Source organism: Prunus persica, chromosome G2 (genome assembly GCF_000346465.2).
Source record: "Prunus persica cultivar Lovell chromosome G2, Prunus_persica_NCBIv2, whole genome shotgun sequence".
In the NCBI taxonomy this organism is placed as follows: domain Eukaryota; kingdom Viridiplantae; phylum Streptophyta; class Magnoliopsida; order Rosales; family Rosaceae; genus Prunus; species Prunus persica.
The window spans coordinates 8,471,279-8,486,058 of NC_034010.1; the positions used below are offsets into that span (position 1 = coordinate 8,471,279).

At 35.2% G+C, this 14,780-nt stretch overlaps 1 protein-coding gene across 5 annotated transcripts; it reads right to left on the reverse strand.

Annotated features, from left to right (window-relative positions):
- LOC109946986 lies at window positions 4,394–12,942 on the reverse strand. Of its 5 annotated transcripts, none has more exons than XM_020556128.1 (5): window positions 12,269–12,932; window positions 7,000–7,239; window positions 6,557–6,878; window positions 6,363–6,475; window positions 4,394–4,846 (listed from the first exon to the last, which is right to left on the reverse strand). In XM_020556128.1, exons 1-5 carry the CDS (start codon window positions 12,523–12,525, stop codon window positions 4,837–4,839), a joined length of 942 nt encoding a protein of 313 aa, XP_020411717.1. In that variant the 5' UTR covers window positions 12,526–12,932; the 3' UTR covers window positions 4,394–4,836. The 5 variants fall into 5 exon arrangements, with proteins under 5 accessions (XP_020411717.1, XP_020411715.1, XP_020411716.1 ...); XM_020556126.1 differs by lacking the exon at window positions 4,394–4,846 and having other exon boundaries at window positions 5,750–6,475; window positions 12,269–12,619; window positions 12,809–12,942; XM_020556127.1 differs by lacking the exon at window positions 4,394–4,846 and having other exon boundaries at window positions 5,750–6,475; window positions 12,269–12,619; window positions 12,792–12,934.

Consider the following 14,780-nt stretch of genomic DNA (forward strand, 5'->3'; position numbering starts at 1 on the left):
ATGCATAGCCTCAAAATCTGGGGATAACCTTAAAGCTACAAAGGCATCCCATTGCGATTTCTTTATGAAGTTATAAAGCTAAGTGGGTTCTTTTAACTTCTCCTTCTCATTTGCGAATAGAAGGATAAAATGCCTAGGTAAGGTAGACTTGAAATCCTTCCATTTTTTGGAGGCAGACAACAGCACCATCTTCTTGCCCCCTTCCCCAACAACATAAGCTATTTGAACAGCTTCCCAAATCTACTCCTTCAGGTCCTTGGGTAATTAAGTCCATTTCTTGTCCACAAGAGGGACTCTGGTGCATGCCAAAACACCAGTGTAACTCTGCATCTCAATAGCAGCCTTGCCATGTGGTCTGCCACTTTTATTGTACTCAACCACAGGCTTAATCTTCTGGATTTTTCTCTTCACAATGTTGATACGGCGAGTCGATTTTGTCTCCTCATCAAATGTCGCAGAGCTTGGGTCTTTCTCGGAGGTTGACGCAAATCTCATCTTCTTTGCGGGATTGCTTTGAACAAATTTGGCTTCACTCATTGGTGCCTTTGAAACTGTAAGGTCCTTGCTTTGACCTTTTGATACTTAAGCCTCCTTACTTTGAGATTTCAAAACCATGCTTGGAGAGAAATAAAAACTGCAAGCAAAACAACGACAGTTAAGTAAAACGAATGACATAATGACACAGTTCAAACTTCGACAAACAAACAAAACTGTCGTGATAATCTATGGAAACATGGATGTGCAAACACGTCGTTACGCAAATTAGATAAAATCGTGGCCTTATTATGAGTTGATGAATAATAAAAAACTGCCCACATTTCTCTCTCCTACATTCGTTTTCAAAAAAGACAACGGTTTTATCTTTAAGACATCATATTTATTCTCACACCATGTCGGTTAATAAGAACAGCCGTGCTATTAAAATAACACAAATTTAATTATTGTCGTTGTGTGTGAATAAAAACGTCAAATATAAGAAAAGATCGTCGTCCTCACACGACCTGAGAGTGGGACTAGTGATTTTTGTTCAAACGAGTGAAAGATTTCGTCATTTTCAAACCTGAGTCTTGTTTCAAACCTCAATGGGACTTGTTCTTTAAAAATAAAAAAAATAAAAAAACTTCAAATGATATTGAAAAAAGAAAAAGAGAGTGAGAAAATACCTTTGGCTTCCAAAGAAAGTTTTTTCGGAAGTAAACTTTGGAGTTTTGGAGACAAAGATGAGGAAGAGAGTGAGAATCAGACATGCAGCTTTTGGGAAATGAGAGGGAAACTGAGAGGAAACTGAAAATTTTTATCAGTTAGAGAGAGCGTAAAAGTTTAGGCCAAGTGACGAAAAAGTTTTTATATTGTCCCAAAGATCAATACGACGACGGTTCTGACAAAAGCCGCCCAAGTATGTTCTTCCCCGATGTTATATTAGTAGAAATCGACGTGGTTGGTAATAAAGCTAGTTGACTTTTGGTATTCCGAAAATCACGTGGTTCTCTGGGCATTAAACGTCAAAAGTTTATTTTTGAAGAAGTGATATTGTAATGTACCACATCGTCTTTTTATGAATAACTGATGTTGTTTGTTTTAAAGTCGATGAATTTAGTTTACCAAACCGGCGTGGTTATATCTATTTATATGACGATAATATATTATGCACAGATGTGGATTATTCTAATTAGACGTCGCTACTTGTAAGAGAACTGGCGTGGATAGTGAAGTTTATTTTTGTATAAATAGGGTTTTTTTCACACGTTCTTTCAGTTTTAGTTTTCAATTAGGGTTCCAACTTCTTCTTGCCCTTGGCTCTGTCTTACCTCTTTGGAGGCAATAGTTTGAATGTTGATGTGTGTGCGTGTTTGTGTATTTGAAAGACACAAACCCACACACATCATCAACTTCTAAAAAATTATCTTTCTGAATGCAAATGTTTTGGATGTTGATGTGTGGCTGCCGTCGCCAAATTTTAGAGGCAAAGTTTTTGGATTTTGATGTGCATGTGCCTTTGTGTATCTCGAAGACACAAAGATACATACATCATCAACATCTAAAATATGTGTTTCTCTCACATTTGTGAATCATGTCATGACCCGATTCGAAAATAAAGAATATTCTAGAATCTGGGTGCGTGAATTGAAATAAATAAATAAGAAGACTGAAAAATTGGTTAAAATACATTATCATTATATATATATATATGAAAAAAAAAATTAATAATCTTACAAGTGTACAAGATATAAATAAAATTTTATCACTCCAAAGTAATCCAACTTCTTTGGTTTCGGCTTTGTCTTGCTCACTAATTGATCTAAAAAACAAAATAGGTGAGGGATTAGCAAACCACTGCTTAGTGAGTAAATTATGTAATATGACAGTCAAGCAATGCCATTTTACACACTCTAGAAAAATATAATAAAAAGATACACAATCCAAATCATATCACATCATTACTTCAAATCTTGGTTATCCTTCACAAATTGTACCCAGTATGTGACCCCTATCGGCCTCACTGCCCTATGTCCCTGTCTAGTACATTTATCCTTCGGACCCCGTCACTGAAGTTCTGATGTTCCATGAATAATACATACTTCACAAAAACTCCAAATAATATACATTGTGTGAAATATTGCACAAATTAGACATGCTTTGACTTGAAAATAGAGAGATGTTTGTAAATTGAATAAACCCATGATTTTCACATTTATCACAAAATAAGAACTTTTAGAACATATTACGTGACCCACTCACCATGATAAGTATGAAATATTGCAGGACAAACACACGCACTCTTCATCTTGTTTCTCTCTCTCTCTCTCTCTCTCTCTCTCTCTCTCCCTCCCTCTCTCTCTCTAACACTACTTCATGGTAGAAATCTATCTCAAGGGATTGGAATGAATGATTGAAGTAAAGAAGCATGATACTTATAGGAGAGGCTACGATGCACCCAAATAATTTTTATATATACAATATTTAAACCACCAAAAGATAAGATAGAAAGGTAGGGTTTAATGTGACTCATCCCCATTTGGCCAATGATATCACACCACCACCACCAAAAGATAATGTAGAAAGGTAAGGAATAATGTGAGTCATCCACCTTTGGCCAATGATATCACAACATCACTTGTTACTAGCATGTAAGGTGGCATGGCAATGATGATTTGATTAAAAACCAATTCTAAGTCTCTACACATGGATAACAAAAATGGTGTCATCTTTCAACTAAAGGGATAATCTCATACTAGGCTTAAGATTTAATAACATATAAATCTTCACAATAAATATTTAAATAAAAAAATTCATATTAATAAATAATTAATATGTAGTATGAATAATTATTTAACATATATATATTTTACAAGTTCTAACAAATTGATTATGATGAGGAACAAAATTCCCAATGGTAAGATTCACATTTTTTAATCGATACGTACATCATCAACGTCTAATTTTCTTGTTAAGATGGTTTTCTGTATAATTCTTGTCATTCTGTTGATCTACTGTCGTATGCTACAAAAAACCTAGAAATAAATCTTAAAAATAAATAAAAATTAAGATGTCGATTTATAGATAAGGTCACACGTATAAAGAAAATAAATACAACGATATTTTTTAGTTCACAACGTGGTAAAGTAATATTATACATTGTTAATTGAATAAACCGACGTGGTTAGTACAACTTACCCGGACAGTAGAGTAATAGATACCGTCGTAGTACACTTTGAATAAAAAGTCGCTAAATTTATCTTTATTGTCGTGGTACAATGACTTAATACGTAAAATTTTTGTAGTATTCTGATGTGGATTCCTTTGAAATTATACAACACAGACTAAGAAAATTTGGTCATGTTTATTTAAGAGTAAACATGGTGGCTGTTGTTGAAAACAGTCGTCTTTACTTTCTACATCGGTAACTTCATAGCTGCTGTCGTTGTTTTTGGGCTCAGAGTTTAACTCTAAAGAAATCATTTTCAATAAGACGACCCTTTTTTAATTTGGTGCGTCATTTTTTAAAAACATCCATGGGAATCTCCATTTTTTGGGTGTTTAAGTTATTCATCTACGACGGTTTTAAATTACCGTTGTCTTTTCAAACACAACTATAGTTTTTTGATCTACCGTCGTTTTCTGATTGTCTTTTTTCACTTTTTGTAGTAGTAACTGCTTGATCGAGACTAAATTCTCATGACAAGATTAGTAGACCTTGTACCCTTAGAAACTTCCTTAAAAGTCGTGCACACACTTTGAGTCCCGGGAATTAGGATTTTGAGTTAATGTTCGTGGTTGGGTACTTTTATTGATTAAGTCCTCATATTTATTTTAAATAGGTAATCAACATAATTTTTTTTACTATTATTAATCCAAGGCACATTAATCAGATAACCAAAAGCATTGATTTGGTCCAAAATATGACAAAAGTAACCATGTCAAATCAAAATGAAATAGGTCAAAGCAAATAACCTACATCCTGAGCACCATAAAACCCCAATGACAACTAACTAGTAGATATGACTAGTCATAATCATACCAAACAAGGGATCAAAGCTCCAAAATATTATAAATCACAAATAATAGTGGCATGGGATAAAAGGATAGCATGATTACGAGCCAACATTCACAAAGAGCTTATCTTGTGAAACTCTAGGCTTGGTACTAAAAACGTGAGTTAGAAAAAAACTCTAGGCTTGGCTCCAAAATGTAAATGCTGTGACATGCTATCAGCTCCATTAAGATAGGACCATATTCACGATCAAAGTTCTACGTCTACATCGATCATGATCAAGTTCTTTGGTCTTTTTGGGGCGTGAAGGTTGGGCAGCTGTGTTCATGATCAAAGTTCTGCGTCTACATTGATCTGGGAATAATAAAACAACATGATATCAGATACAAAGCATAAATTGAAGCATACACCAAAATAACACTTTGGGATAAACATCTTCGTAAGTATTTTACATCCTATAAAAACATAAAATATTATGTCTATGAGTTTTATAATACATTGATTTTTTATCTTTTCAACACAAATTTATCTTTTCATCTCATCGACATCATCACTAGTAGTGGACCTAATTTCATATTTGAGTTGCAATCTTGCTTAGAAGCTCTACAACCAAAGCCAAAACAATACAATTTCATATGCATATTACAAAGGACCTTGTGCAATTCTTGAATTTTGATCGGAGCTTGCGATTTGTGAATCTTGGTCGGAGATTGAGACTGCAATGAAGATTACAACTAAGATTTCTATTGCGATTTCCAGAATCCAAATAGTATTTTATGAGTTACGATTTGCGGATCGAGATGTACGATTTTTGATTTCCGATTCATAATGGAGTAGGAGCTTGTTCTAAATCCCAATTAGAGTCTAAGCAATATGATCTGCGAGAATTTGGATGAAAATTTTACTGATCAACTTGGTTGAGAGAGCTTCAGAGAAATGCAAAGCTGTCTCAAAGTGACACGAAGAGTACGCTTCAGAGAAATCACACTTACCAAAAATGGGCTTAAGACAAATATAAAAACATGCTTTGATTATACTTCCCTAGCCCCTTGGCACACACGCAAAGAGATACGAAGGCGACGCTTCTTAGAGATCACACTTACAAGAAATGGGCTTTATTTCATTTAAAAAATTAAACTATGAATTAATAGTTCACTAGCCCTAGGCATGTACCAATTGGATTTTATTTTATTTTTTTAAAACTCAGTTTACGCATGTGCCCCTTAACTTTTATAATACTCTTTTTTTCCTTTGATATTTTATTTAATTATATTTAAACATTTTGTAAGTGTACTAATTTAGCCTTATTTAATAGCATATTTTCTGTTATGCGGACGTTTATATATTATTATCATGTGGACGCCATATATTTTCTACTACCCTTCTTTGCTTTCTTCTTCGTTTACGATGGCATCCGCACGATAATAACGTGCAGACATCCGGATGATAGTTTTTGCCTTTATATTCACTTTTAAGAGTTTTTAGATATTCCTTCAAAGATCATATACGCAAAAGAATCACTTGAATCTGAAACAATTTGACCAATCAATTAGATGGTTGTTATTATAATCTTTTATTGAAGCACTGTATTCGTCTACTTTGTTGGTCCCAATTAGATGCATTAATGATTTTTAATCTGCATGAGGACGGTCTATGAATAAAGATGTAAAATGGCTTGGATCATTGAAAAAAAATTTGTAGGGGACCATAAAGGTATCCCTCAATAGAAGGGAAATATGCATATATCTTCTACTTTGTATACTACTGCAGCAATTTTACTAAAATTGTTGTAAAGCTCCTTTTAATAGCATTTAAGAAAATAAAATTCTATTAATTAATGCTATAGAAAGTACTTTGTGTAGTAGTGTACCTTCGTAGCCCTAAGGAGTCCATGCTAATGCCCATAGAATACAAGAACTCATATAAATCTATTAGCCGTGTGGGGAACAACGAAGTAAGCTCTTCTTCCACTTCATGCTTGGTCTGCAAAAGTTTTGATATCAAATTATTAAACATTCGTATATATATAAAAATTTACAAAGTAATTTAAGGTGATATGCATACCGAAATTCTTTCATTGTCCTTATCCACATTTTTATTAACATTCTCGAGGATGTATCTTGAGTAATCAAACACTCCCAAGGCATTATTCTTATATGCACCTTCCTTTTTGGTTTTTTTCAAAAGAACGGACTTAAAAGCCTTGTAGTTAGATTTTCCAACGATTGTGTTGATGTCAATATCATTATTCGCCACATTTTGATACATATTTCTCCATGTAAGTCTTCTCTCATATTGAAGATGCAACCAGGCGTCAAGAGGGGAAAAATATCTCTCATTAGATGATTGGAGCAGAGGATGATACCATAAGTCGTTAAAAGTCATCCTTCACGTATACAAGGAAAATTAATCCACACGCAAAGATACTTTTATATAAATAATAAAAATAATTATTATTATTTTTAAATTAAAAAAATAGTAAAAAGTTGTTCAGATGGTTTTCTTACCCAAGGTGGTCGATCGTGCCATAGAAGTGCACTAACTCCACTATTGCAGCATTCTCCCCGAGCATTCTTGAAACCAAAGATTTGAATTCTTGTCTATAGCTTGACAATTTAGTTTCAATACAAGGTTTCGCAAAATAGGGGATCTTTGCTCGACCATGAATAATGACTATGTCATCATCGTTCAAGTAGCCAGAACGTATATCTTTCAACTCCAATTGGAACAGTACCTCAATAATATCCCTTTCAAAAAAGTAGAGTTAGGGAATGTTGACGTGAGTTAACCTACTAAATTAAGGAGATTTATTTCCTAAGTTAATTAGGTGATTTACTTCTTTGTTTCATATAGTTGACACGGCCTTATTAATTATGAGATATTCTCATAATTAATTACTGCACTCCTAATAATATTGAGGTCTTTTGTATAAAACCCCACACCTACTAAACAGGTGGTTAAGTTGGGGACAATATCGACGTTGCTAGTGATGGGCCATAGGTCTGTTATTAAAATGATGATAAATTAATGTTCTAAAATTTGTAAAGTTCTTATTTGGCTAATGGTTTTACACATGAAATTTACTATTTTTAAACTTCTATTCTCTTGGAATTTTAGAATTGACAACTATTTAGATAGGATTTATTCAAGGGTTTCTTAGATCTAGATCCAAAAAGATTAGTTGTCATTAGGCTAAGTCCTCGTCGTTTTGGTTTTAGATGCAAGTCCTTTAACTTCTATTACTTTTTTTTTGTTTTATCAATTTTAGCTTTTTAGGTAAATAAGGAAACACATTGAAAATCCAATTTAATGCATCATTTCATTGTAATTGAATTTTAAATTTTGAATTTTGAATTCTTTCCTTGTGAATATTTACCTAATATATGGATAAAATATAATTTAATCAATTAATATAAAGACCCATATATTATACTAATCGATGAGACAAGTACCCACATGAAATTATGTATCTATGCATCAGGTAGACACCCAAATATTGAAAACACAATATGTTATACTTATCGAGTTGATTAGTGGTGTTTAAGCATAGCAACAAATAAAAAATTTGACAAAAACAATATAAACAAGAGAATTATTGATGAAGTTTTTATGTACCTAATATATAGGTACTATGAGCTCATGTGCTTCATATTAATATATATATAGGTAAAATTTTCTAATGTACCAGGTTACTAGGTAAATATAATATTATGTACCTAATTATTAGGTAAATGTGAGATTATGTACATAATTTACTAGGTAAATATAGGATTGTACCTCATTATTGCGGGAAGTATGAGATAATATATAATCTACCTGACATATAGGTATCTTGTAATTTTCAATATACCTTTTTTTTTGTTTCTTCAATTTACCTAACAAAAATGTCGTAAACAATAAGAAAGAAAGCAAACCATTTTTTTGGGTTAAAAGAAGGAAAAAAAAAAGAAGAAGGCAACATTAATAAACAACATCATGGATGCAATTAATAGAACTAGCCCCTTGACACATGCTCACGCATATGCCAATTGGTTTTCTTTTTCTTTTTTATTTTATTTTTAGAATTAATAAAAGATAACAAGTGTAATAACCCAAAACAAAATATCTAAAAAGAAATAAAATATCTAAAAAATAGGATTAATATCTTCTAGCAAAAAGATAATTTTGCCCTCGCATTATTTAATAGGGAAAAGTTGACTTTTTTATCGGAAAAGAATTTGGCAATTCCGCTTACGCCATTGCGTAGAGTACGGCGAAACGAGTCCGTAGACATGGAGTAGACCCGAATCGGACTTGTAACGAAGAAAATACGAGCAAAATACCGCGAAGGGCAAAATGGTAATTTGGTCAAAAAGTCAGATTTTTATCCCTTCCTCCCTTCTCTCTCCTCATTTCTCTCTCTTCTCTCTCTCTCCCGATCAGCCCGCGCCAGCCGACCTTCGTCCCTTCTCATCGTCGCCACGGCCACCACGCTTGGAGCCGATCTCCGCCGCTGGTACCAAACGAACCACCACTCGACCGCCATCATTTTCTGACCCTTCGCCGGAGTTGTCGTGGCTGGAGCTCGCCGGAAAACTCCATTTTTTTCGGATTTCGTGTTCAAACTTCCAGCTCGATTTTCTCCTTCAATTCTCCACCAAATCGATCGAGTAAGGTATGGTTTCTCAGCTATTTTTCGTTTTCTAGCTGATGGATGTATGGGTTTCGATCGAGTTTAGCTCTAAAGCGATTAATTTTCGACTTGAAATCTGGCCGAAACTTCGGCCGCCGTGATCTACCGTTTCTGGTCAATTTTGGGGGTATGTCCAAGAACAAAAGTGACTCCAAATGGGGTGTTTTACCTAGGATAGGAGTTTGGAGTCCTGGTTCCGAGATTTTTCGACCACCCGAAATCGCTTAAGACACCCAAATCTGCCCGCGCGTGCTGGGGCGCGTGGGCGAGGGTGGTGAAGTAATTCTGTTCAGTTTTGTGACCCTCGTGTCGTCACGAGCGCGTAGGATTTCGCGGATCTCGATTCGGAGTCCGTTTGAGCCCCGAACGGATTTTTCATATCGCGCAATCCTTGGGTGCAGTGTCGTCAAATCGTTGGATCACACTGAATTTTGGATATGTCGGTCTACATGATTTCAGGATCGTGTAGGATTCGATGGATTATGAATCGGAGTCCCGGATACTCCGAAATCGCGAACCCTGGGGCTCGGGTTTGAATTTTAAGCGATACCGCGATTTCGGCTAATCCGACCGTCCGTTTCGGACCAAACTCGCGGAACATGGTTCCTTCTCTATCAGGAACCTTCAGAGAAGCCCAGATTGGCCATTGGAGACCATGGACCCACGAGGTCCCGGATTGGCCGGTCTGGTGGTTTATCGCTTAGTCAAGCATCGAGTCTTCCAAAACTGATCTAAGAGTCTGAAAGGCTAATGTGGGCATAGGAGTAACTTGAAACGAGTGCACGTATTTCTAAGAGCCGGGGGCAGGGTGTTTAATTTAAATTCTTTTTATTCAGCAGACTATTGATTTATTATTCATGGATAATCAGGCTACACAGATCCAGTCGACCCGCAGGAGGGACCTTCGAAGGGTCCAATTAGCTCGGACCATCAGTGAGTGGACTTTCTTTCATAAACGATTTTATATGCAGGAGTTATATAAATGATTTATATAAATGAGATTACTTAAATGATTTTATAATGATTTTATACAAATAAGCTTTTATAAGTCAGTTTATATGGGTTAATTTGATTATTGATTTTGAAGAAGTTTTATGAACTATTTATTTCAAACGTGATGTGAGCGGTACAATGCTTTGATTTACGTGTTGTTTAGTTACTGAAGCTCAAGTAATATAAAAAGCAGAGTTTGAGAACTCTATCAGAAGAAACAGCAGTTAAATGTCAGTTTCACAAAAAGGCAGTGAGCTATTAGATTTTTCTAAAAATAGTTTATTTTAGAACCACCATGTACCCACCCTTTATTTGGTGATTACCCAGAGTTGGACCGATGTCTATGGACATCCAGTCCGATTCAGTTTACGTCAGTGCACTTGACTTTGCCTCACGAGTTACGGGGACGCTCGGACCGTGAGTGCCAGGATTTGCGGCTCGGCAAACTTGGTGTCCCGAGACCTGCCAGAATTGAGGCTCAGCTGACTCTGTGTCCCCGAGACCTGCCATGATTGCGGATCAGGCTAACTACGGTCCCCTGCATCCTGCCAGAGCGACTCGAGTTGACTTGGTGTCATCGAGGACCTGCCAGCGGATCAGGCTGATCATAGTCCCCTGATTTCGCCAGTTTGCGGCTCTGGTAGATTGCGTGGCACCCGAGACCTGCCAGGGGAATTGACGGATATGACAGGGGTACAAATAGGTGGTATTTTCAAAGGATTTTGAGTTTTCTTTTATTCAATTATGACTTTCAGTTATTTTATACCAGTTTCTTTGATATTCGCGCATTTATATCCTTATATATTTGTTCAATATACGAGTATATTCGTTAACACGCTTTACATGCTTATTTGAATACCTTGTTTTGACATAGAGACAAATTAGCGATTTATATCCCTATGTATTTCAAACGGGGGTTATTATGTTCTAGCTTGTTTTTAAGAACCTTATTTTTGTGCACTCACGTTTTTAACCTATTTTTCGCCCCCAGGTCGTAGAAGTGCGCAGGATCCACCACCGGGCCGTTCATAGCTTCCGCGCCACCAAATAAGGTAGAGTTTTGTGGAAAATCCTTAGAACCCTGAAAACTCTAGAAAATGCTCTGATATCTATTTGAAACTGAAAAACTGGAGTTGAGATCTGTTATTTGAGATATTCTGGCTGTTGGTGTGGACTTATTTGATTGTTTAACAGGTGGAAAACTTTTGGTTTGGTCAAAATACAATGGAGACTCTGCCGAATTTTCGGCAGAAGTCTAAGGGAAAGTGTAAAAAGAATTTGAAACGAGAGGGATAAAAAGGTCTTTTGTGCCCAACATTCGTCAGGTGTCGGACACGCACAGGACTTGGCTCGAATTCCAAAGCGGAAATTGGGTCGGGTCCTGTCAATTTGGTATCAGATCCATAAAAGTAGGACCTATTATCTTATTTTGTTTTTAATTTTAATTTTTTTAATATTAAAAAAATGTGAATTTATCATATTATCCTCATTTAATTAATAATTTCAATTCTTAATGTTTGAATTAACAAAGGGCATTTTCTGGTATTTTGAATGTTTCACCATTCTCTGCCTTTTGCTTTATATATATATAGATTCATGGATGCAATTAAAAGAAGGAAAAAAAAATGCAGCATAATTAATAACCAAAATCATTATGGTCATAAACAATTCTTTCTTGTAATTATCACATAAATTACAATTACCCGATTCAATGTTTAAGGGGCAACATTGGAATAAAAAATAATCTTAAAAAATAAAAATAAAAAGATTACATCATAAAAAATTTAAAAAGGAATGTAATCATGTATGACATAAAAGTCAAAGGAGTTATATCAAAGTCCCCAAATCCAAGGATTAAACCCAACTTCTCAAAGAAAATTTGAATATATATCAACTTTTCTATTTATTCAATCCAAATTCCTTATTTTTTTCATGTGAAATTTATAAATTTCTATGGCTTTTTTTTTTATTATCTAAACATGGAAATAGATGTATGTTAATATAAAAATTCTGATTTTTACCTAAATCTAAAGTTTATTTCCTACATCCAAACCCATTGTTAATGACCTTTACAAAGAAAGAAAAAAATATTAAATTGTTTGCAAACTGACCGAATAATTCTGCGATACTCGTTCACAACACGACCATCCTCCCATCGTGAAGTAACGTCTGATCTTTTTAACATGTCCGCTAACGTGTAATGAGAAGAAGATGTTTTTCTAGCAAGACTTTCAGTGGCTACAACTTTAGCACCATTAGGTAAAGAATCAAGATTGGCAGATGAATCAGAGGTAGACAGCTTCGGGAAGGATTTTAAAAATTCTGGAATATCAACTGTAGATGAAGGAGCTCCTTCAACGAAATCCATGTATGAATCTCTCGTTTCTCTCTTATATGTTATTGATGAGATAACTCTTAGTTCGTCTATAAGGCCACTCTGATCTCAAAAGGACACTTCGATACTGTGTCATTCAATCATCAGTAGCAATTCAAAACCACATAGTTGTAAACGAAACGCAAAGATGAGAGAGAGAGAGGTGAAGGGAGAATATAACTTTTCTCTTAATATAATAAGAAATGAAAATTCAAAACATGAGAGAGGGAGAGAGAGAGAGAGAGACAGGAGAATCTTACGAGAAAGAATTACTCACTTGCCGAACGGGAACTGGAACGTGCACTACTGACAAGAAATAAGACGGGATAAAAGGGGGGTTCTTCCGAGATGGGGTCTTGGACTACTTGGAAATAATTCAGAAATCCCTAGTGCAGAAAAAGCAGAAAAGGATATTGTAGGTGGGAAACGTGTGGCCTTATCTCCTTTTACTTGAGTTGCTGGAGGTAGTTTCTTCCTTTGTAAGCACGCCCAAGAATAAATAATCATGTTAGACATAACAGTGATGTGGCGGACCACTCTTTAATTTATGCCCTGTTGCATGATGGTTGGGGTTAGGGGTGGCAATTTCGGATACGACCCGATACACGACTCGAAACTCGCACGAGAAATTAGCGGGTTCAATCCGCACGATAAAAAACAGGTCAATTTCGGGTCAACCCGTTCTGACCCATTTAATAAACAGGTGGGTTTCAGGTCAACCCGCTAACCCGCTATAATACCTATCTAACCCGTTTATTAAACGGGTCGTGTCACGGGTCGTGTCAACCCGTGTACAACCTGTTAACCCGCTAAAAAATAAAGACAAATGGAGACTTCAACACACACACAAGGGGTTTCGAACCCCTCCCATCCTCATTTTCTCAAACATCTTATCCACCATGCTACAACCAACTTTGTGATTTTATGGTATGCCTATTGATATTTATAATGTTTCTTTTTCTTTTGAGTTTTCCTTTCTTTTCCGTCTCTCTTCTCCTCTTTTTTTTTTTCTTTTTTTTCCTTCTTTCTTCTCCTCTCTCTTTTTTTTTTCTTTCTTTCTTTCCTTCAATCTTCTCTCCTCTCTCTCTCTCTCTCTCTCTCTCTCTCTCTCTCTCTCTCTCTCTATTTTTTTTCTTTCTTTTCCTTCTCTCTTCTCTCCTCTCTCTATCTTTTTTCTTTCTTTCTTTTCCTTATATTTTCTCTACTCTCTCTGTTTTTTTTTTAATTAAAATTTTTTTCGGTTGTGAGTTTTGTAACATGCATGTTATTCTTTATGAACCCGTTACACGACTCGAAACCCGCACGATAAAAGACGACCGGAACCCGACACGACACGTTTATTAAATGGGTTGGGTTCGGGTTGAGCATTCTTGACACGTTTATTATCCCGACACGACACGAACCCGACACGACACGACCCATTGCCAGCCCTAGTTGGGGTGTTGTTTCAATTGGAATTTGCCGACACGCTTATATGTGTCAGAGTATCTCTAACAGTAGTAACAAATTAAACTCGTCAAATTAAAAATTTATTGATGAATGTGGTAATTTAAAAATATTTGTTTGCTACTTTAATAACTTATGCTCTAATAGATTCTTCAATTCAATTAATAAAATGTGTATTAAAAAAACGAAAACATGTAAAGAATGTCTATATATGTAGTATCTTAAAAGAGAAAGTGCATGTTTTTAGCATTTTCAATGTAGGTTTTGTTCTTCCAAAGTAAAATATGTGTTTTGAAAAATCAGAGCTATTAAAGAGACTGTTGGAGATGTTCTCCAACCGATATGTCAAAAGTGCCAAATAGAATTTTAACGGCTAGAAATAACATATTACATCACTCCAACCGAATTGTCAAAACTAATGTGGAATGAATGCTAAAGGTTCAACTGTTACTTTTAACATCCCAAAAGCAATATGTCAAATGAATATTTTATTATTTTTTAGCTGTTACTTTCATTTTTTTTTCCTTTTTTTTTTCTTCTTTATCTTGAATGATTTGACTGTTACAATAATTGTTTATTTGACATATCGGAGTGGAGTGTAAAACTGTGTAAATGTCAAATTGCCACATCAGCCATCAAATTTAAATTTGATGTTCGGTATTTGACATTTCTCTTAGAGATACTCTTAGGGTAGGGGCATCTACAATCATGCTCCTTATTTTTCAGCTGAAATTTAGTTGTGGGAGTCATAAATACTTTAATTCTTTTTTAACTTAGCTTTAGAATAAAGTGTTGACAAAAAC